The sequence below is a fragment of the Onychomys torridus genome, chromosome 22, assembly GCF_903995425.1.
Source record: "Onychomys torridus chromosome 22, mOncTor1.1, whole genome shotgun sequence".
Classification (NCBI taxonomy): domain Eukaryota; kingdom Metazoa; phylum Chordata; class Mammalia; order Rodentia; family Cricetidae; genus Onychomys; species Onychomys torridus.
Genome location: NC_050464.1, coordinates 41510529 through 41533741, shown reverse-complemented (window position 1 = coordinate 41533741; position 23213 = coordinate 41510529). Strand labels below are relative to the sequence as shown.

Below are 23213 nucleotides of genomic sequence, written 5' to 3'. Positions count from 1 at the left end.
GTTTGTGTTGTATTCTTTAGTTAAGCCAAGCTGTGTGCCCTGTTCCCACTTAACATCAGTAGAATCGAAGATTTGGCTGAGACCACCAACACCTTATTTTACAAAATTTGTGAAATTCTGTGTTTTGCTTGACCCACAGTAAACAAAATCTAGACTCCTTGGCTTCTTGAATATAGCCACTTGCGTATGAAGAAGAAATACTGTTCAGATAGTTTGCCCTTTTTTTGGCCAGTCTCCTTGTGTAGCTCAGACTCATACTTGTGATCCTCCTGCCTCAGCCTCCTTGAGTGTTAGAACTGTGAGCTGCATTGCCATGCCTAGCATTTCTTTATTGTACAGGACTTCTGTGTGTGCTGGGACCCTGTCAGAGAGGTGATGTGCAGGTCTTCCCCTATTCTGTAGGCTACATTTCTATTTTCTAGGGCGTTTATTGTTATTTTAAGTGAACTTCCAGTTGTGCTCACCCAAAGTCCCTGGCACTCGCCACCTTGCACCACTAGGTCTTGGTCCATTTGGATTGATTTTGCCACCGTTCATTCTGCCACTCGGTGACTTGGTTTAATTTTCCACATGCAGCCAGAGTAATCTTAAAACTTGACCAAGGCTGTGGTGTCCTTCTCAAAGCTTCTAGTGGCTTCCATAGACACAAAAAATGAACTTTAGGCTCCAGGCTGTCGGCAGGCAGCCCACCTAGTCTGCTGCTGCCCACACCTCTCTGGCAGCCCTGTCTTGTTGTAGTCTTCCTTTGCACTGCACTTAGCCAGGCTAGGAACTGCCGTGGCTCAGGCCTCCCTGTCTTGCTGCCCCTCTCTCCTATAGCGTGCTCCACCCTTGCCCTGTGCTGGCTGCAGTATGGGTCTTGGTTTCTGTCTTCCATTGTTTCTGCTTCCTTCCCTGCAAGGGCAAGCTGTGCTGGGATTGCCCCTGCTGGCTCATCGCCCGAGCCCCCCAGCAAAGCCGTTACAGCCATTTGAACCATGTAAGACTCTTGGTTTTTCTCTTCTGTGACAGAGTTGCCTACTTCGGCTGGAGAGACTGCTCAGTGGTAAGAACATGAACTGTTCTTGCAGAGGACTTGAGTTCAGTTCCCAGCAGCTCACAGTGGCATGTAACTTCAGCTCCAGATTCTGGGGAATCTGATGGCCACCATTCACATGTGTATGCCGAAGGCACCTGCAGGCACATGTAGCATTTGTTTCTTAACTGCCCTGCCTGTGAACAAATAGGTTTATAACCATTGTTCCATTATGATCAGATCTTAGTATATATAGCCTTCTTTCAACACAGCAGACTAAAGCACTCAGTTGACTTTGATCCCTAGGTTGAATATTCTTAAAGTGCATGACAAGGGTATGCCCTCTGAGAGAACCTTCTTGCTCTCAGGCTTTGTGCTATGGGAACTCTCATCTTAACCAGCCCAGATCTAGACAGGGTAGCCTGAGGTAAGGCCTGCTAAGAGCATCAGAAGGTGTCACCATCTCTAAGTGCTTAGGGGAGGAGAGAGGAGAAAAAAGTGATTTTCATTAATCAACATGATAGAGGAAAATTGAGATAGATCGTTTAAGATAGATAAGATAAGAGATAGAGGAAAAATGATAGCCTTGCTTCTAGTTGTCTTGTTAAGAATGTGGAAAATGTCTACTAATGAAGATTTCTCTTCTTAAAAGCTGAATTTAAATTACATTTTGTTTCTTCCAGGTGCACATTTCCCTAGGTTTAGTCATTTTCTTAGGCACATGAAGACAGATTACCAGTGAATGTTCTCATGCTAGGTGCAAAACTATAGTAAGTTTGGAGCAACCAACTCAAAGATGGAAATTTTATAACTTAAGTTTTTAAAAAAGGAACTTAAACGGTAGAAGCAGTCTTTTGGAACTATGATAGGAGACAGTTGAGGTTAGGATGGAGAAATATTAGGAGTGTGTGTGGGGTGATGACTCAGTGGGCCATAGTGCTTGCTGAGCAAGATTGATGATCTGAGTTCAAATCCCCAGCACCCACATAACAACTGAATGTGGCTGTGTGCACATTGTAACCCCAGCACTGTGGTGGACAGAGATGGGAGGATTACAGGGGCTTGCAGCATCCGGTATAGCTCCAGGTTTGGTGGGAGACATTCTCAAAGTAATGAGCTGAGGGTCATGGGACAGGCACTTAGCATCCTCTGGCCTTCTTGAGTGTGCATATTGGGGAGTCAGCAGGTTTCATACTGGCTTATAGATAGAGTTTTTCCACTGTTGTGCCACATAAGATAAACTGTTTCTGATGTAATCTGGGCGCGGGGGGGGGTGCCAGCCTTTTTTTCTAATTGGCTGAACCATTGATAGGTATTTGCCATACTCTGAGATGAAGCATACCCTAATTATGCATAGGTATTACATTATGCTCTGTTGGACCTCACATTGCATAAGGACTGTTGGTTCTAGTTCTCAGCTGTGTGTTGTTTACACTGGATGTTCTTTGGGTATGTGCATTGTATGTGTAGGTGAACTTGTTTATGCATGTTCACATGCTCATGAGTGTGCATATGTGCCTTGGCATACATGGGAGGTTAGAGGACAGCTGTGGGAATCCAGTCTCTCTCTAAGGATCAAACTAAGGTCGTCAGGCTTGGTGGCAAGTACTTTACCCACTGAGACATCTTGCCAATCCCCACCCTGTTTTCTGAGGTATGCACTTGGAGCTTGCCCATTAAGTCATACTGGCTGACCAGCAAGCCTCAGGCACCCTTCATTCTCCAGCTTCCCTGAGCTGGGAATACAAGCTCATGCTTGGCTTTTTACATGGGTTCCGGGGATGGAACTTAGGTTCTCATACTTACATGGCAAGAATCTCCCTGACCGAGTTATCTCCCAACCTGCCTTTGACTTTAAGACAACTTTTTTTTCCCAGTTATCCTGACTTGATATTTTCTGAAGTTGGTGCGAGTCATCCTACCATTTGAAAAGAAGAAATGCTCAGAGTGGGCCGTCATTCATTGTTCTCTTTGCAGGACATGAAGGCACATGGGAAGCTCTTTATCTGTTCTATGATTGTCACTTGCTTCACTACTCAAAGTATATTTTTTCCTGTGATGTGATTTGTCCGAATAGTGAAACTCCCCAACTGTGTACCCGTCGTGTCCTTTGGGCCTGGCATTTTGGGCTCCTCCCTCTGCATGCCGCATAGCTTTCTGATTGGTGTGAGGCTTCTTCCATCTGCTTTGTTTAGCCTCTGGCATTGAGCTTAGGAATAGCTCTTACCCACTGCTTACCCTTAATCCAGTCATAAGTGCTTCCTGGCTCCCAAGTTTGCTTACTGAAGTTTGTTTTCTGTCTTATTGAATAAATAAGTTTAAAATTTAATGACATAAAGTGCTTGAAGTTGGGGGCATGATGTAGTTTTGGCTTAATGTGATTTAATATTTTAATTACTAGCTATCTGAGATGATGAAACAGTACTTGCCTTATCGTGCTCCTGGGGTATTTAAATGAAGAAAAGCATGTGCAAAGCACCTCCCTTTCTACTAGTTTAAAGTTTAACATCAGCAACCACAGTTTGCAACTGCTGGGATGCGTGGTGGGGTGGGTACTTTCAATGTTTTAGATACATCATAGACATGGTGTTTCAAGTTTTATGACTTCAGAGCAGATACTACTAACTCCAAGTTAGAAGATCCTAGCAATGTGCCAAGTGTTGATAGGTTGAAAGGTGGAGCTTGGGAGTTGAATCCAGTCTATGGTAGTGTATGCTGGAGCTGTCCCTTACAGAAGTCTGTTCATAAGCATGTTCAAGTCGTTGGTATTTCTGTGTAAGCTGGGGGAAAAAAAAAAGGACCAATTTTCCTTCTTGTTGACAACTAGTGCTTTCTGTTTATAAGAGTGGATCAGTTAGTTGTCTTTGGGGCTCTTTTTGTTGTTGTTGTTCTTCGAGACAGGGTTTCTCTGTGTAGTTTTGTGCCTTTCCTAGAACTCGCTTTGGAGACCAGGCTGGCCTCGAACTCACAGAGATCCGCCTGGCTCCGCCTCCCGAGTGCTGGGATTAAAGGTGTGCGCCACCACCGCCCAGCTACTCTTTGGGGTTCTTGATGGGTAGTTTTCAGAAGCTTGTGAATGTCAGCCATGTATTTAACCTTTCCTAGCATATTTGAGGGAGCTAGCGACAGCCATTTCTTGAACTTACAGAATTCCTTCCTTTTTTAAAAATTTTTTAAATTTATTTATTTATTTTTTTCCTGGGTCAGAGTCTGTCTACATAGCCCTGGATATCCTGGAACTTGCTATGTGGACTGGGCTGGCCTCAAACTCACAGAGATCTGGCTGCCTATGTCTCCCAGTGCTGGGATTAAAGACATGGACCACCACACCTGGCTATTTAGCCTCAAGCTCATGGAGATGCTCCTTTCTGAGCCTCCTGAGTGCTGAGGTGACTGCTGTTGAGATGTAGGCCTGCATTTATGGCGTGCTTCTGTTGTGGTGAAGCCTGACTATATGAGTGCCAGGGTTGCAGCCATGTGTAGGCTTGGCTCCAGTCAACTGCTGGACTTCATTCTGGGGAAGTTGATTCACACCTGGTAGAGGGTGAGGACCAACACCAGATTTGCCTGCTGACCTCCACATGGACAGTGGTGTGTACACACCACTCACACACATTTGAAAGGGTGAGGATGAAGCTTAGTGGTACAGTGCTTGCCTGGGTTCCATTCCCAGTACCACCAAAGTATAACACTAACACACACACACACACACACACACACACACACACACACAGAAACATACAAAATAGTAACCCCTTATATAGCTAAACTTTCTTAATAATTTTTTAAACATTAATTTGATACGTGATCATTTTGGGATTGAAATAAACTGTTAGTGCTCTATAGCTCATCAAATTTAGAGTGTAAAAATGATTGTACAGTTGAAAATGTATCCAATGTCTTTCTTCTCACAGCAAAGTCCCTGCATTTGTAAGGATGATTGCTCCTGAGGGATCCCTGGTGTTTCATGAGAAAGCCTGGAATGCTTACCCCTACTGTAGAACAAGTAAGCTGCCCCCCAGCAGCACTGCACCCTGCTGCCCTTGTGAGGAGAGGGACACGTCACTGGTTTCCTCCTCAGACCTCTGTGTACCCCTCAGGTTCATTCCCAGATATGACAGCCTTATGGAAGTCCTGCTCACTGCTGGCTTTGGGGTGAACAAGTAAACACAAAGCATAAAGGTCATGTACACCCAGAGGTGCCTTTTGGTGTGCTCCAGCAGCACTCTAGGAGGATGTCACAGATTGATTTTCCAAACCATCTTCATAAATGATGTTATGCTTTTGTGATAGTCTTATTAGCATTATTTTGAATTAAGGTAGATTATTCTTCATGTTGTCTCTGTCCTCCATGATCTAAATTGAGGATCTCTTGGTGTCGCCTGTGTAGAGCCCATTTTGAAGGCATAAGCTACTAAGTGTTATGTGTTGGGGATAGCTTAGTCCACCTGACATAAATACGGGGACGGGCTGTTTTGACTCCATCTAATTGAAGTTTTTCCTGTTTTGCTGCCCGCCTCTTCTCTCTGCCTCAGTTGTAACGGTGAGTAGCACACATTAAACTTTGTTTTTGCATCCTACTGATTCCTAGCTGCTGCTCGCTTTTTGCTTAAGCTCCACTGCTTCATGGCCTGTCTCGTTCCCTCCCCTGCTGTTCCCACCTCCCATGTCCTCGGCTTGCCTCACCCTCCCGGTTGGTTCTGCTTTGCTTTTGCTGCTTACTCTGAATGACAGGATTGCTCAGCAAACCTCACGGTCTTTTCTCGGCCCTTGTGCTGCATCACAAGTGGGAGTGCTTGGATTATGTAAAAGCATCATTTGCTGTACCCATCAAGCCTCTAAAAATCGGGAGCTGGGGCTAGAGCTCCAGATTCAGCCTGGTTATTAAGAGCACAGGCTGCTCTTCCAGAGGATCCACATTCGGTTCCTAGCACCCACATGGTGGCTCATAAATCAAGTTCCAGGGAATCTGATGCCCTCTTCTGACTTTGGCAGGTACCAGACATGTGTGGCTATATACATAGATGTAGGCAAAACACTCATACACATAAAATAAAAATAAATCTAAAACAAAATGGAAAGCTAATGGCTCTGGATTTGGAAAGCCATCCACACTGGGGTGCTGTGCGGGGAAAGACTCCAGAGAACTGTGAAGGGGGCATCACTTTCTTGTTGTGTTCTCTGCAGAATGAATATATGAAAGACGACTTCTTCATCAAAATCGAAACATGGCACAAACCTGACTTAGGAACATTAGAAAATGTAAGTTTCCACCCTGCACTCAGAAGGCCGGGGTATAGCTGCTTCATGGAGGCCTTGGTCCATATGTCCAAGGCTCCGGGTTTGATTACCAGCACCATCAGGGTGGTACCCGTGCTGCCCTTGAGTGAGAAGGCTGTGGGAATGGGAATTACTGGAAACAGTCCTCTCTCCTCAGTGCCCTGATAACCCTGGATTAAACAAGCTCCTGGCAGCATGGCTGTGTCATTGGGGTGAGGCAAGCCAGCCAGATACAGATTGGCTGCTTCTGTCAGTCCCGCCTCGATGCTTGAGTGGACTCTTGTGAGATCGCTGTTGTTATCAGCAGCTCTCTTACTGCAGCAAGGAGGATGTGGGTGACAGCTGGTGCTGGATCTCATTCTTACCTGGGGTTGGTGGTTTTCTTCTGCTCACCAGAGCAGTTCTCAGCAGAGTTGATCATTCTGATGTCTCTTTCCACTCCACTTGTCTCGGCCCCAGTTGATGTCAGAGAGGACGAGAGGGCAGGAGTGAGAAGGTGCTTGTTTGCAAAGATGTTGCCAAGCTCCTGACTTAGGTTATGATAAGCGTGTTCAGGTTCATTCATATCTGAGCTTCAAGAACACCTGCCAGGGTTCTGGAAATAGCCGTGAAGGCTTGCTCAGGAGCTGGGGTGGCATCTGGCAAGCCCTGACACCCTTGGCCCCATGGGTCTCAGAAGCGTCTGTAGCTGGAGCACGGCATCTAGAAGTCATTCGGAGTGTGTGTGCTCAGGCCTCCAGCAGGCTGCCTTCCAGTGCACACCACATTCAGGGTTCCTGCCCTCATCCTAGAGTGTGAGTTAGTTGAGGGGCTAAATTCTAGTCACACTGTTCTATTCCTGTGCTGTTTCATTATTGGTGCCCATTCATAGAACTTAAATTTTAATTTTTGTGTGCTTGTCAGTTGATCATGTGCCACACCTGTTTTTTATAGTTCTCTAAAATAAAGGGTCTAAATGAAGTGATATGTAACAATTATGTTTTATACTCTGTGTGACTTTATCCCATTTCTAGCTTTCAAATGGGCTTACCTGTTGTTTTAAAACAGTTCACGGGTTTGAGAAATAACTGAGTTGACACACTGAAAACAGGCTGTAGAACAGTCAGTGCCTTCTCTTTCTTAGAGATTTCTTTTTAATTGTTTTATGTTTTGGGGTTTTTTGTTTGTTTGTTTTTTGTTTTTTTTTTTTTTTTTTTTTTTTTTTGTGGGTGCACATGAGTGCATATGCCAGAGGAGGTCACAAGCTTCCAAGGCCTTTGCAGCTGGAGTTACAGGCAGTTGTGAGTCAGCCAGCATGGGTGCTGGGACCTGAACTCTGACCCAATGCAAGAGCAGTTGGTGCTCCTAATCGCTAAGCCATCTCTCTAGCCCGGTGGTTCTCAACCTGTGGGTTGAGACCCCCTTGAGGTCAAAAGACCCTTTCATAGGGCTCTGTTAAGACCATTAGAAAACACAGATACTTACAATTCATAACAGTAGCAAAATTACAGTTATGAAGTAGCAGTGAAATCATTTTGTGGTTGGGGTCACACAACATGAGGGGCTCCATGCCCTAGTGCAGCTTGTTGAAGTCTGGTTGTGGCGTTACCTTTGCTAGCGTAGATTTTAAGGGTTCCAAGCCACGGTGCTTGTATCATTTACATTAAACAGGCAAGATACCTTTTGTTACAAGAATCACCTCTCAGTACTGCTATAAAACAGCGCTGACGGATCTCTCATCCACCCTCTTTGGGGAGTGACAGTAATACAAAGAGTAGAAGCTGCCCAGGTCTCAAGACGGCCAGCTGCTGCTTCCTGAAATAGTGATGTCATCCCATACTCTACGCCAAGGGACTCAAGCTAAGATGACTTGTGGAAATGGAGTGCCTTCCTGAAAAAGAACACACTAAAGTTTTCTGTTTCTCACAGGTTCATGGTTTAGATCCAAACACATGGAAAACTGTTGAAATTGTCCACATAGACATTGCAGATCGAAGTCAAGTTGAACCAGCAGTGAGTACTGTTTGATGGCATCTTGATGTGTCCTCTTCACATCTCAAAGTTATTTTCTGTCTTTACATAGTCTGCATTTCTACACTGAAATGATCCTGGCGCTCAGGTCTGGTCTAGGCAACAGAGGCCATGGAGGAAGAGAAAGTGGCCGTTTTCTGAGCTGTAGGCAGGCCCTTTAAGAAGGGGAAGAGTATCTTGCATACATCGGACAGTGTTTGCTCAAGAAATGTTTCCAAAAGTATTCTGTTTGCTGCTTTAAAGTCCCACAGATCTGTCATACTGCCTGTGTGTGAGTAAGAAAGCAAAAGTCCTCCTTACATAATATTTCATCAGCTCAGTTAAGGCTAGTCTTGTTAGAAACATCTGGTGTATGATCGTTTGTATGTGTGTGTTCAATGCAATCGCAGAGCACACATAGAGGTCAGAGGATAACTTATGAGCTGGTTCTCTCCTTCCACCTACACATGGGTTGTTACGGGGTCAAACTCAGTCATCCAGCTTGGGTGACAAGACCATTTACCTACTGAGCCATCTTGCTAGCTGTTTTGATTTTTACTCAGTGTAAGTATCTGTGCCTGCCTCTTGTGACTCAGTGTCCCCTCTCCACGTCAGGTGAAGACCCTCATTTGTTTTGGTGTCCAGAGGTTTGTAAAGACTAACTCAGGCCTTTAAATACAACAGAGTATGTGGGTACCTCTTGATCTGCAGGTGCAGCTGTACACATTCTATAGCTAGGGTAGCCAGGGATCGTCCCCTGCTTTGTGGTATCTCACTGATTTGGTTTGTCATGGACTGTGGGGGACCAGCCTCCACACTTATTCACCCCAGGAGCTCTTGAGGAATGAGGGATAAGAGACTTAGTTAGAAATAGAGAGTGCGGAGAAAACACAGGATAGACTCGAGTGGGCAGGATCCTTACCCACCGGCCCAGAACTTTATTCCAAAGCACTGTTTATAACAATGCCAAGGGGTGGAGCAAAAGACCTCCCCTTTGCTAGTTACAGTCACCTGGTGCCCAGGCCCGTGGTCCAATCAACCTCTTGTGCAGTCCTGCTGGGTACAGCCCCTAGGAAGCCTAGTGGGCTCCAACAATGGACAGGGTAGGGTGTTCAGTGTCCTCTGCCATTTCTCTTTTTAGTGCAGAGTCTCTGAATTGAGCAGTGTTATCAGCTCAACAGGACAGAAGTAAATACAAAATGTCCAGGTTCACTATGAAACTTAAAGTTCACTCTTCTAAAACAAAGGTCTCTGACCTTTATCAGAAACACCTGGGGTTGAAATGGATAGTGACTAGGCTAGACAGAATGTGTGGGCACTGAATAGTGGGGATGATCCTGGGTTTTGGTTTGTTTGTTTTTAATTGTTCTGTGATTTGAAGTTAACCTCAATTTCAAGGCTATTTCCACCTTTGAAATTATGTAAAGGAGGCTGTTTTAATCAGTTCAAGTGAGGATCGTTCAGATGGCGTCTGCTCTTTTGTTGGGGTGTCTTTGCCAGGCGGAATAGAATGGTGGCATCATCTAAACCTGGACCTTCATGGTTCAGTAGAGCATAGGACATGACCGGCTTTGCTGGGAGCATGAGGAGTTTTTGCTTTTGTCCTAGGACAGAAGTAGACAGTGTCTGAGAGTGTGGCCAAGGCGGCCTTCTGCTCTGCTATCTTGCAGGTGAGAAGGGTCTGCATTTGCAAAGGCTGCACAGGTGGTGTGCACAGCTGTTTAACCTTGTACAAAGTGAGGCTGACCACCACACAGCACTCAGTGTGGGCAGCTTGTAGCAGCGAGGGGAGTGTGTGTAGGTCTGGCTGTCATTACTAGTGGCACTGTGCCCTGGTGTCACTAGACACTGTGTGAGTGCTCACCTGAGTTTTCTTCTTGTTTTAAATTGTGTGTATACAAAGATTTATTTTGTGTGTGTGTGTTTACGTATGTGTGTATGCATGTACTCACACATGGGCATGTGGGTGCCTTGGAAGGCCAGAAGAAGGTGTCAAGTCCTCTGGATCTGGAGTTATGGTGTGAGCTGCTTGGTGTGGGAAACTCTGATTTTCTGCAAGAGAAGCAAGCACTTTTTAACTGCCCAGCCATCTCCTCAACCCAATTTTCTGTGGTTTCGCTTTCCAGGCTTCTTAACTCCTGTTTGCAAATTCACACTTCAGATATGAGTAAACACAGATTCAGAGCACAATGAATTTGCAGCCCCGTTTGTTTGTTTGTTTTTTTTTTTTTTTAGCTGAGGATCAAACCCAGGGCCTTGCACTACCACTGAGCTAAATCCCCAACCCTAGCTAAATCCCCAACCCCCGTTTTTTTATTGTGATAAAATGCACACACCATAAAAGTTAACCTTTGAATCCTCTAAAAATTCATGTACAGTGCAGTGGCATATTGTGTATTCACAATTGTACAACCATCACTGTCTAGTTCCGGTATATTTTTGTTACTCCAAGGGGATACTCTCTGCTGATCACCTGTCCCCTATTCCTCACTCCTTCTTTAACTCCAGCTTTTTGCAACCGGTGGGATTCACCTGTTGAGTATTTCTTTCACCACATGGCCTGCTGTGTCTGGGTACTGCTTAGACTGTGCATGATTTTTTTGTATTGTAGTGTGTGTTGCTGCTCACCTCTTCTTTAGGCTTGACAATATCACACTGGGTGATACACCACATTTTGCTCAAGCTTTCATCACTGTTGGGCATTGTGGCTGCTTTGACGTTGGTATCACTGCGGGTCTTTTGGTCAATGTGCTTTCGTAGTCCTGATAATGAAAGTGCAACTGATACCATGTAGGATGTCAGACCTGACGTTATGAGAACCTAGCTTGAGGGACTGGAGAGCTCTGCTCTTACCGAGGACCTGGATTCAGTTCCCAGCAGCCGCGTCAGGTGGCTCACAACTGTCTGACTCCATTTCCAGGGGGATCGGATGCATTTTGGCCTGCATGAGTACTTGGTACACATAAACTGACAGAGTAATCACACACATAAATACATAAAAAGTATTTTTTAAAAGAAGGTATTTGCAGCTTTAAAGGGCAGTGTTGACACAGCATGCCATTGCACACTTCCCATACTGCCAGCTCCGCTGTGGGGTAGCTTCCCAAGGTTAGTGGGAGTGCCTTGCATTTGGGTAAGACCAGTCCAGTACTATGATCTAGCTAAGTAGTAGAGGTCCATGGTGCTGCAGGAGACAAAAGATCACCAAGGACTCAGGCCCAGGAAGGCCAAGATGGGTAGGGTTGCAGTGGTTGAAGGGGCGTGTATTACACCTGCTTCCTGCCCGCAACGCTCTCATGTCAGGCTTGGTTCATGTGTCTGTCTTTTCTGCATAGAAGTTGGACCTCAGGGAGGAGTCCTGCTGTTAGCATGTTCTTTAGGCTTCTGCACAATTCCTGTGGTGATTTCATGGTAGGGAAGAGCAGGAAAGAAAGGGGGAAGGTACCATGTTAAGATGAGCCTGTGCAAGCAACAGTTTTTACTGGAATAAACATTCATCTGGTGTCAGTTTGACCACAGTGGGATTTATCAGGAAATAGTCTCATATTTGACCTATGGCCAAGTACGAGAATCCGCAGAACTGATGTATCGGAATCACCACTGTGTATGCCCTTTGACCTGACTCTCCAGTGTTGTGTGACGGGTCTTGAAACCTAGGACTGGAGACTGCAGTTTAAGGGTTCACTGTTGGCCAGGCGATGACTAGAGTCACTGAGGCACACGTAAGAGAGAGGGCTACACTTACTGGATGGGAGGAGTGCTCTGTACCATAGAGAGCCCTCCTAAATAGTCTGGGGGGTGAGCAGGAAGTCCAGTCTGATGTGCTTCCCTATGTATGATACCCAGTGTCTGAAAAAGGAGAACAGGGTTTTGATACATGGAGTGTCTATAAGCTGTCAGGCAGGAGGAAGACATGTGAAATGGATTTGGAGATGCCCTTTTTAGCTGTATTAGTTCTATTACGGTCTTACAGATGGCCAGTCAGCGACCAGGCAATATAACCTCAGTGACTTTTCATCTTTGCAGTGATTTATCGGTCAGAAGTGAGTCAGAGGTTCCCTGAGGAACTGCAGAGTAGGAATCCCTGGACGAACAGGGCTGTCCTTAGAGTGCATTTCATGCCAGCCACCAGTTCTTATGCTTCTTTGGAGATGGAATGGTGATAGAATTGAGAGCCAGTAAGACTTTATGAGACTAGATGGGGTCCTGCCTCCAGAGGGTTGAGTCACCACTGCCCCAGCTAGCCCTTGCAGCCTAGAAGCAGGCTTCATCCTCAGCTTTGCAAAGAAGCACCTTTGAGTCTAGGCCTGTGTGGAACTTTTGAATAGCAGTACGCTCTGCCTTTGTGGTTCTGAAATAAAACTCTTCTACTACCTTCATGGTCCCAGCGCTATATGTGGGTCAGATGACTCACAGATTTTTATCACCTTAGTCCCTGCCAGATCTGGCTACCTCTGTGGAGTTGTGGCCAAGGAGTTAACTCTGTACCACAAATAAATGTATTGGTGGTGGCTTGGAAAAAGGAAATTCAGGAGCCCTTCTGAAGGCAGTGGGATTCTCCAAGTTGAGATTCCTGGAGAAGTTGGTCATCCCCACCGCTACCCCCAGCTCAATGAGAGGTTTAAGTCTGGGTTTTTGCTTTACATTGAGTGAACCAGCTTGCTTCTTGCTGGCTTTCCCTCTTTCTCTCTTTCTTAGAAACTGCTTTTCATTTCTTTGTGTACAGTTCCTGGGTACACACGGAGAGCAAAGGGTATCAGGTATCTTCTTTAATTCCCCACCATATTCTTTTGAGGCCAGAACTCTATCTGAACCCAGAGCTTGGTGGGTTTGCTTTTGTTGTTTTGTTTTGAACCGTGCAAGCCTCAGAGATTCTCCTCTCTGCACCCCTCAATGCTGGGGTTACAGGTCCATGGGAGACACACACAGCTGCCTGGTGTTAGGGTCGGAACGCTTGCTTCCTGGTTGTGCTGCAAGCGATTTCACCATAGATCCATCTCTTCAGCTCAGCGCAGGCTCTTAACAACAAAACTAAGCGGTTTATTTTCATTTATTTTCTTCCTGGTGTTTATTTTATAAGAAACAAACCAGTTACACTTGTGATTTTGAGAAAATAGGTAGCCAAGGCCTGTCAATCGGGGCAAACGTGAAATAGTTGAGAGTAGAAGAACAAGAATTTGAAAGGAAGCTTGAATCTCTTCACTCCATCTGGTGGGAGTTCTCTGTCACTGCAGATGGGTTTGGTCTAAACATTTCAGTCCAGAGTGAGTCCTGCTTGCCTTAGGGCTCCCCTTCTGCTGGGCTGCTAGGTGGCTCACATTTCACTCTTGTGGACTTGCTCTGTTTTACCATGTATTGGACGGACTATGATTTGATCCATGGTGTGCCTGCATACTAGGCTGAGCACTTCAACATGTCTGTAGAATTGAAAACCCTAGAGGAGACTTGCTGTGAAAGTCCGTCAGTGTGACTTAGGCTCACAGCACAGCCGCTGTAGGAACCACCTGTATGTCGGTGTGTGGGTTATCAGGGGCATTTTGTTGGCACCTTTTGGGAAACTTTGGTAAGACTTGGTTTAGAGATAGTCTTTCTTTCTTTCTTTCTTTCTTTCTTTCTTTCTTTCTTTCTTTCTTTCTTTCTTTTTTAAGATTTATTTATTTATTAGGGATACAGAAGAGGATGCCAGACCTCATTACAGATGGTTGTGAGCCACCATGTGGGTGCTGGGAATTGAACTCAGGACCTCTGGAAGAGCAGTCGGTACTCTTCACCTCTGAGCCATCTCTCCAGCCCCGAGATATTATTTCTTAAAGAAACCAGTGGGCTGCTTGGTATTTCTATATAAGTATCTCACTCACTTTCTTTTGCTCCTTAGATTGTATCCACCTTGCAAAACTGACTTCCTCTTTGAGAGAAAGAGGCATTGAAGTGCAGTGCCAGTAAGGGTTTGTACCCTTCAAGGAAGGGTCCTTCTCCCCGAGTCCAGCAGTCACAGAGCACACTGTCTGTCCAGCAGAACACCTCTGTCCGCTTACGCCCCAGCCCCTGTGCTCCTGCTCACACCCCTGGCAGCACTTGCTCACTTGCACTTCAGCCCCAGAAAGAGGTGCATCCCGACGTGGGGGTCTTTCCGGGTGCTTTGCTGGGTTTTTTCCTGTCATTGTTTACTGGTTTTGTTGTTGCTGGTGATATTTTTAAAGGAGGAAGTCAGGAGATTGAGGGGCGAGGGTTGCTTGAGCTCAGGAGTTTGAGACCAGCATGGGCAACGTAGGGAGACCCCCATCTCACAAAAACACAAGATCAAAAGAAAGAAGGAAAAGAGACTCAGAAAGGCTAGGTTTTACCGTGCAGGCAGTAATGCACACAGTGCTGCTGCTACAGCCCTTTCCAGGTCCTACACCATGGGAAACACATGGTGCTGCTTGCTCCGCAGACTCTGAGCTGCTGTTTGTGATCTGTTTCTGTTCAGGGTAAAAAGTGTCTTACTGGATTGTAAAGAGTCATATGTGTAGCATAAACATCCAAATGTCAGTTTAAAGATTGCCCCTTCTAAGGTTGTTGTTGGTGCATAACCACAGCGGAATGTTTGGTCTTCTTTAACTGCCCTGATGAGATGCTCACGCATAGCCTCAGCTTGGGTCCAGAACGTACACAAAGGCAGCACTTGACATCTGCTTCTGCTTTGCTTCCTAAGGTATGAAATCTGAATGTGGCCCTTTTAATCATGCCCAGCACTCTGTCTAAGTAGCTTTCCATGATTTGTATACAAAAGTCACTTCCCAGGAGAGGAAGGCTCATGAGCTTGAAGTGTGCACACCACTCACAGCAGAGACCTTCACTTTGAAAGTCATTTGAAAGAAATGAGTTTTAAAAAAGAGAAATTGGAACCACATTTAAAGATATTTATGTGAAATGAGAAAGAGTTCGTCAGCCGTTCTCCTGGCTCAATGCATGCTGTGTGACTGTAACCTCCAGGATGGGTCTCTGGAAGTCAGTAAAAAGGCTGTACTAGTAACTCAGAAGTATTAGATTGCTAGAAGGATGGTTTAGAAATAGTGCTGTAGTGCATTGAGATGGCTTTGCAGCTAAGGGAGCTTGCTGACAAACCTGAGTTCAGTCCCCAGGATGCACTTGGTGTAAGAAAATTTCCACTGCCTGCAAGTTGTTCTCTGGCTCCCCACACATGTGGTATGGCATACAAATACCTATGCTTTTACACTCATGCACCGTATTTTAAAATAGAAAAATATAGCTCAGTATAGTGATACACAATATTTTTCCCCATCTTAAAATGCAGCAGGTTCAAAGAGGATGACATTTTTTCCCCCTCGTGTTTCAGTATAACTGTGATATTTTTATTTGTGGCCAAAGTACTTTTTCAAAACCAAAAACGACACAGTTTTAGGAACATGGCGATAGATCACCGAAGATGTCATTCCTTGACAGGAAGAGGAACCTATTTCTGGGTCACAGGAAAGGGTGCACACAGGGCCCTCCCACAGTGGTCCTCTGTAGAGCTTGGAACAGCTGTCCTTGTGGTTACTCAGTAAGTGGGGCTGCTGGAAGTTTGCTGGGCTTTCCTCAGTACTGTTTGCTCGTTTGAGCCCTTTCTCCTCACCTGCCTGTGTGTCAGAGCTCCTTCTTCCTTTCTGCCTTCCCCCTGCAAGTTCTCAGTGTGGTCCTGGAATGCTACTGTGCCCTGGTACTTACTCCACTGCCTGGACCAGGATCCTGGGGTCGTTGATTCTGGACTCTAGCTCACTGTACACATACATCTTTTTCCAGGAGAAAAACTTCTTGTAAGCAGCTTTTTCCACACAGGGTCTGGCAACAAGCCTGGGGTCCTCTTAGTGGTACCATGTCCTTCTTAGGAGGACACAGGCCCCCTCAGGGGAAGTGAGTTGTTGATGACACAGACACAGATGTCACTGTCCCAGTGACAGCTCCTGTTCACTTGTGGGAAACATGTTCTACACGCAGATGAGAGACTACAGTGAGTAGGAATCCAGAAGCAAGAAGAGTCTCAGTTGGAGGTCAAAGCCCAACCTTTATCCCAAGGCAGGCTGGCAGCTTTCCTTTCTAGAGCTATTGGAGAGAGCATTGTTAATTTACTTAGGGCAGATGAGCAGTTCCTAGTTCATTAGTCCCTGGTTTTCAGAAGCAGGCTCTTTGGAAAGGTCTGGGCATTGTCTTTTTTTTTTTTAATTTTGAGTTCTGTTAGACCATGTCTACACGTTAGGTATTTGATAGTCTTGGTAGTTTTACTTATATGTAAAAAACAAACAAACAAAAACAACTGCATAATCTTTAAGAGATAGAAGAATATATTTCCTGAACAGTCTACTAAGGGTCCCCCCCCTCTTAAAAATTAGTATAGAATCTGGCTGGAAAAGGTTAATAAATATTAATTCAAACCATGTGGGATCATTATTATTTGTTAGCTTTTGAGCTGACATTTTCTTCTGGGTTAGCTCACCCAAAGTTCCAGGTTAACCAGTGGGGGTGGCATCTTGATGGCCAGGATAAGCCATCAGTCTGTCCACATAGCTGCAATTTCGCTCTTGTGTGCATGTGTGTGTGTGGGGGGGGGGGGGGAGCGCGCAGCTTGCAGGAGTTGGCTCCATCTTAAAAGTTTGTAGCTGATCACTGATGTGTATGAGAGACTTGGAGGAGCTCTGCTCATGATGCGCCTACAGAGGTGGGAGGCTTATAACCTAGCAGCCAGTGTGATGGGTGCAGGGTATAGTAGCTCCCTGAACAGAGGAGACAACAGCTTCCAGTCTGAGGTGGCTGCTCTTGCTTGTTCTTGAAAAACATATACTTTCCATTTACTTATTCCACTCACCTTTGCTGCACAGTTAAGCAAGCCCTTGACAGGATCTTTTTCTTTAGTGAGTAGTAAAGGATCCCCCTCCCCCTGTCCCACCATCTTCAAAGAGGATATAAATAAATGTAAGCATGGTTACCATTAAAAATAAATGTGAAAATATTTTCCCACTTTAGTCTGCTGCCTTACATGGTCAAGTACTTCCAGCATGGATTTAGAGAGCATCGGGTGTGTTAGGAGACATGGTTGGCAGCAGTGCCCTCTTGTGGGAAAATAACATACTGCTTTTTTCCATGTATACATTTCTGTTAAAAATCAGTGTGTAAAAACCTCTTCACAAAATGACTTTCTGACTGGACCCCACTACTAACTAGGTCTTAGAAGAAAAATAGTGGGGAGGGCTGGGGAGATGAGAATTCTGAGAGCCAGAAAATGTTCTTGAGCAGTTCCCTGTTAAAACCTTTTTGAGAAGTATCACTCTATGGTTTGTTTGTTTGTGGAGACTGACTCTGGAGCCCTGGCTGGCCCAGAACTTGCTGTGTAGACTAGGCTGATCCTGTCTCTCAGTCCTGGGATTGAAGGTGTGGTCATTCTGGTGGCACTGTGATATACTTAGAGACTGTTTCCTAGGCTGAACAGAAGCAGAGGTCTTCCAGTCCTGCTTTTAGAGTGTCGTACTGAGGGTAGCAGCCCAACTCCTGCTCTGGGGTCATGGGTGTCATGTTTAGGCAGGAAACACCCCTCCCCTCCCCTCCCCAGGGTCGTGGCAGAGAGCACTGCTGGGGTGCCGGGGTGCCAGGCTCATCCACAAGTGCTCCAAAACCACCAGCACGAATGATGGTGTGTGCTGGAGTCTGCTTTTACAGAAGGGAAATGACTTGATAGTTCCAGTGATTTTAGTGCCAACAGACCACACAGGACTGGAGAGAGGAGCTGCAGGGCAGGCAGAGCACACCCGACCCGGCAAAAGGCGTTCCCCATCTAGTCGATGCATTTGATGTGGTGTCTTCTGTGATACGCCCGCCATCAGTTAGAAGGGAGCAGAAGTGTGAAGGCACTGCCAGACATTTCGAGTGCAGTTTGGTTTTAAAATGAATGTTTGGGGAGCACCTTTACTGATGTTGGCATGTTAATAATGTGTTAAAACTTACAGCATTGGTATTTAGAGTCTTAAATGCCTGCGTTAAAATAATTATTCCATGCATATATATATAAAATATACATATATGAAGATGTCAGACGGCGAGCACGTGGTGTGCATGTGAATGTCAGGACAGCATTGCAGAGTCAATTCTTCCTTCTACTTTTACATAGGTTCTGGGATTGCACTTGGGTAATCAGCTTATAGGACAAGCATCTAGGTCTGCTGATCTAGTTTGCCAGCCCAGATGCTTTCATTTTTGTCGGGTGTGTTTTCAGGAGTTGTTTATTTATATATATTGGTTTTTCAGGACAGGGTCTCACTGTGTAGTCTTGGCTGTCTTTGAACTCACTCTGAAGACCAGGCTGGCCTCGAACTGTGCCTCCCTCCTGAATGCTGGGATTAAAGGTGCACACCACCACCACCACCACCCAGGTGTTTCTTTTTTTTTTTTTTTTTTTTTGGAGACAGTATCTCACTGTGAAGACCACGCTAGCATCCAACTCAGAGATTCATCTGTCTCTGCCTCCTAAGTATGAAGGTTAAAGGCATGTGCCATGACACCAGGGTCATATACTCTTCATTTTTAAGGGGTATAGTAAATATATTAACATATGGTAAGGGCAATGTTAAAATAATAAGTAGAGTCAGGCGGTGGTGGCACACGCCTTTAATCCCAGCACTTGGGAGGCAGATCCACTGTGAGTTCGAGGCCAGTCTGATCTATAAAGTGAGATCCAGGACAGGCTCCAAAACTACACAGAGAAACCTTGTCTTAAAAATCAAATAGTAATAATAAGTAACATGCCCCAAACAGTAAACTCAGCCCCCTTGGGGAAGGGCTGGGGGGGACCACAGGTAGTTTTCTCAGGCACCGTCAGCTCAGGCGTCTGCACTGTCCACCTCACCAGTGGTTCCTTTGGGAGCATCGTTGGTTTTCCTCCCTCTGTTGTCAGATGTACGGTGAGTCACATCCCATACTTCATAGTAAACTTTTTCCCAGAGCTGAAATTCTGACGTTGATATTTCTTGGGGGTCTGCCCTCATAAACACGGCATTGACCTCCAGCAAGGAAAGGATAGCATTAGAAAGCAGGAAGAAGCCGCTGGCCTGGAGGTTCATGAACCTAGCACTGCCAGCGGTGACCCACCCCAGTGGCTATAGGTGGCTAGGCTATGGTGGACACCCACAGTCCATCTGAGGTCATCTTGCCACTGCAGGACTGTTGGGAGGGTCTCTGTAGAATTAGAAAGACTGACACACTCTGTCCACATTTCTCAACCACGTTCTGATTTGCATGTCTTTGATCTCCATACAGGTGTTTGTAAATGCAGTTTTTAGGATTCATTGGAAAGCAGGATTCATGGAGGGGCTGCATTATAGAATATTTTTAATGCACTTTTGTTCCTCTGAGGTACATTCAGTAACAGAAACTAGGCCAACAAGTTATTGACAATTAGTGGTCCTTTGGGACTCTGCTTTAATGAATAGATAAGAATGATTTGTAATTAGCATAATAATTATATGCAAATGAAGGCTTCTGAATTGCTCTAAAACACTTCTGAACTGTTTAAACAGCCCTCCTGAGATCTTGTTACTCTATTAATTTGTGTAGCAAATCTTTTTTTCATAGATCATGCAAAGATAAACTTCAGCCTGGCCCCTATGCCAGTGATTATGAATTCCAAGGTGGTAGGACCTGAATTAATGAGATTTACTTATTCTGTATTAATGGTACTCTGTGGGAACCTGCAAGGGTGAGGAGTCACTGGGGAGATGTAATTAAAAACAGAAAAGAACTGTTGAAATCAGTTTCTTAAACAAGTTAGTAAATGTTATTTCTTTCTCTGTTATTTGCTATAGTAACATTCAATGCAAACACTTTTTTAAACATGCTGACCTGGAGTATGGCTTGCATCTTTGTCAACTCCAGGCATACAGTCAGCATTGGGATTAGAGACATTTTCTTTTTTTTTCCTAAGGGCCATAATATTTAAAAGGGGATGGAGTGGTGCTGATAGACTGAGTACTTGATACTTGTCTTCACATTTCAGGTCGTCTCCCCATAAGCTTTGCTAAGTTGAGCAGTAGTACCCATGCATTTTAAACTTAGTGATTATCTCTGAGCCGTTTGAATAGACACCTAATTAATCATCACATGCTAAAGTAGAACATTTGATAGCAGGCTGCAGGATCCTAATGTTTACTTTGTGAAACTCCCTGTGGGCAGCGGGTTATGTGGGCTGGGCCAGGCCTGGTCTTTATGAGCAGGTGTATGGTGGGGGAGGTTGCTAAAGCTGGTGCTTTTGAGTAGCTGTTCCTGTTTCTGCTTACCCTCGCCTGTGCTATCCCAGGCACACTTTCAAGCAGTTTCTGGTGTCTGGGGCTCATCTTGATTTTCCACAAGCTGTCAAGAAATCCACCTCCTACTCCCTTCCCCATTCATAATCATGAATTAAATCTGGGCTCAAGGACATATTTAGGTTGGCTCAGCAAAGGTTTTATGCTTACATTTTGGGGGACAGCCACTATGCTAAAAGATTTATAAAACTAATATTCTTTGTCTTCAAAATGAACCTGGTTTCTGTTAGTCTCTGTTGAGAGTGGCAGTCAGTAACAGATGCGTACCCGAGAAGTAGTGCCGCCTTCCTGTTCCAGGACAGAACAGCTCCTTATACGAATTTAATGACTGCATCCTGTGACTCCAGTGTGGAGACACTAATCCACTTATTTACCATATCATACTTTATTTTGTTCTCCAAGGGGATCTTGACTCCATTCGCCTTCATTTTTACTTAAATAAGAGTCTCCGTGGCACAGCATTGGGTAGCACTAATCCAAGTGTGTCTCATGCCCTGTGCTTTTGTGTCACTTGGGCACTATTGCTGGAGGAGCAAAGACTATGGGAAGGTGCACCTCGCTAGATAATGATGGTTTCACCAGGCCTTTATCCTGACCAGGCCTCTAGGCATTGTCTGGATAATTAAAATTATATCACAAAAAATGTTAAACACAATGCACCTTAGTATAATAAGATTTCACTCCATTTAAACCTGATTTTAAAACCTCTTTTTTTTTTTTTTTTTTTTTAAGTGTGTTTCCTTGGCCTAGTGAATTTGCTTTTTTTTCCCAAGGATTACAGAAAGTACATAGCAGATTCAGCCTTCAGAATACCCAGGAGCTGAAGACTCAAGTAGACTGCAGCTGTCTTCACCCACAGTATTCTAAAGGAACTAATGAGATGAGAAGTCTGCAGCTGGTGGCAAGCACAATAAACCATGAGCCAGGGGCTTCTCTTCATCAGAGCCACTCTTCCCCAGGGATCCCAGAGCAGACAGAATACTAACAAAGCCAGCAGGCTGTCTCATCCCACACTATTGCTCATTTGCAGCTGTAATTGGTAGCTGAGGTTGCATTCTGTATGCTGAAACTGTCATACATGAAAGAATATATTTGTTCATTGTGATATGGATGTAAATCGACCAGTTTTGTATCCAGAGACCAAATCAGATACCTAACAATAAAACTCAGCAAGAAGATACTATTCAAAAAAGAAATTAATGTTTATTGTAGAAATACAAAATTGAGGTTGTGAAAACTACATCTGCTTCCTGGCTTTTCATATTACGCTACTTAATTCAACTGATTAAACATTTACGGATTCAAACTAGCTAGCGTAGAATGTCTAGGTTTGACAAGGTGCGTTATCCTCACCTGTCAGAGTTAAGGTGCCAGTGTTGATAATTGGGTTATATTACGTTTCCAGTGTAATGTCTTTAATGTTTGCTGCTGTGCACGTCAGAGAAGAAAACAAAGAGGAGAAGGTGTCGTTCTGTGTCTCCACCTCAGGAAGACACCCACTTGGACACCCTTGTCCAAGTGTTGGGACTGGCTTCTTGGTGTTTTAAATGTTTACTTCCTGGGATTGCTGACACCTATAGCTGCCCTGTGTGATACAGTCATGTGAGTCAGGACAGACGGAGATCAAAGGGTTCATAGGGGCTGGAGAGATGGCTCAGTGGATTAGCACTGGCTGCTCTTCCAGAAGACCGAGGTCCAGTTCCCATCACCCACATAGTGGATCACAGCTTTCTGTAATCCCAGTTTCAGGGGTCCAGTGCCACCTTCTAGCCTCTGAGGGCAATGCTTGCACGTGCGTACACAGACGTATGTACAGGCAAAACACCCATACACATGAAATGAACAAATCTTTTAAAGAGTGGTTGAAGTCTGGGTATGGGGAGCCATGTCAGCTCCTCAGTGGATGGTAAACTTCATGATGCGTCTTAGAAAAGCAGTCACGGCTCCCTCACGTGGATGATGAAGGCTCGCAGGTGTGCCTTCAGAATTAGTGTCAGATCTCTAGTGGCACCTTCACAAGGTTTCGGTTTCTTCAGTTTCTGCATCCACTGCACATGGGTTCTGTGGATGTGTGAAGTGTCTGCCTGGCATGGAGCTGGGGTAGAAGAGAGTGGGGTGTATCTCTATTCCGACCCTTCTCTAGCGGGCACCTTTGCTGGTCTCTCGTGGCAGACCTGGAAATGATGGATGTGGTCAGAGTTTAAACCGAATTCTCCCTTCTCCCTGAGTTGCTTGGCCCTGGTGTATGGACTGCCTTTGTTGAATGCCACTGGCTTATTCCTTCAACCCTAGAGGTGACTGTGTTCACTTACTGTGTATGTACGCACTTTTCCCATGGGTGTGGGCAGGCCTAATGTCCACGGCACCTCCCCAGTTCTCCATACTTAGTCCTAAAATCCTGCTCCCCTCTCTGCTTTCGCAGTTGACCATGTCCAGAATTTGTCTCCCTGCTGTGATATGTATTAGCCTTCTGCATCTTTACTATTAATGGCACATAAGACAATGTTTCGACCTATAACTACATGCAGAAATGTTGTGTTTACTATTCAGTTTTCCTATAGTTCAGGTTTTGTAAAAATAAAAGAAAAACATGGCTGGTA

General features: G+C 45.1%; 1 protein-coding gene across 10 annotated transcripts in view; it reads left to right on the top strand.

The window, feature by feature from the left end:
• Positions 1-23213, top strand: part of Pitpnb (phosphatidylinositol transfer protein beta) — a 54978-nt gene that overhangs the window by 9184 nt on the left and 22581 nt on the right. For all 10 annotated transcript variants that reach the window (XR_004943480.1, XR_004943479.1, XR_004943478.1 and 7 more), the window contains 4 exons: positions 4930-5021; positions 5551-5558; positions 6203-6277; positions 8204-8287. Coding sequence is in view for 7 of the 10 variants with exons in the window: in XM_036171717.1 (XP_036027610.1) it covers positions 4930-5021; positions 5551-5558; positions 6203-6277; positions 8204-8287 (259 nt within the window). In the remaining 3 variants the exon portion in view is untranslated. The remainder of the gene's footprint in view (positions 1-4929; positions 5022-5550; positions 5559-6202; positions 6278-8203; positions 8288-23213) is intronic.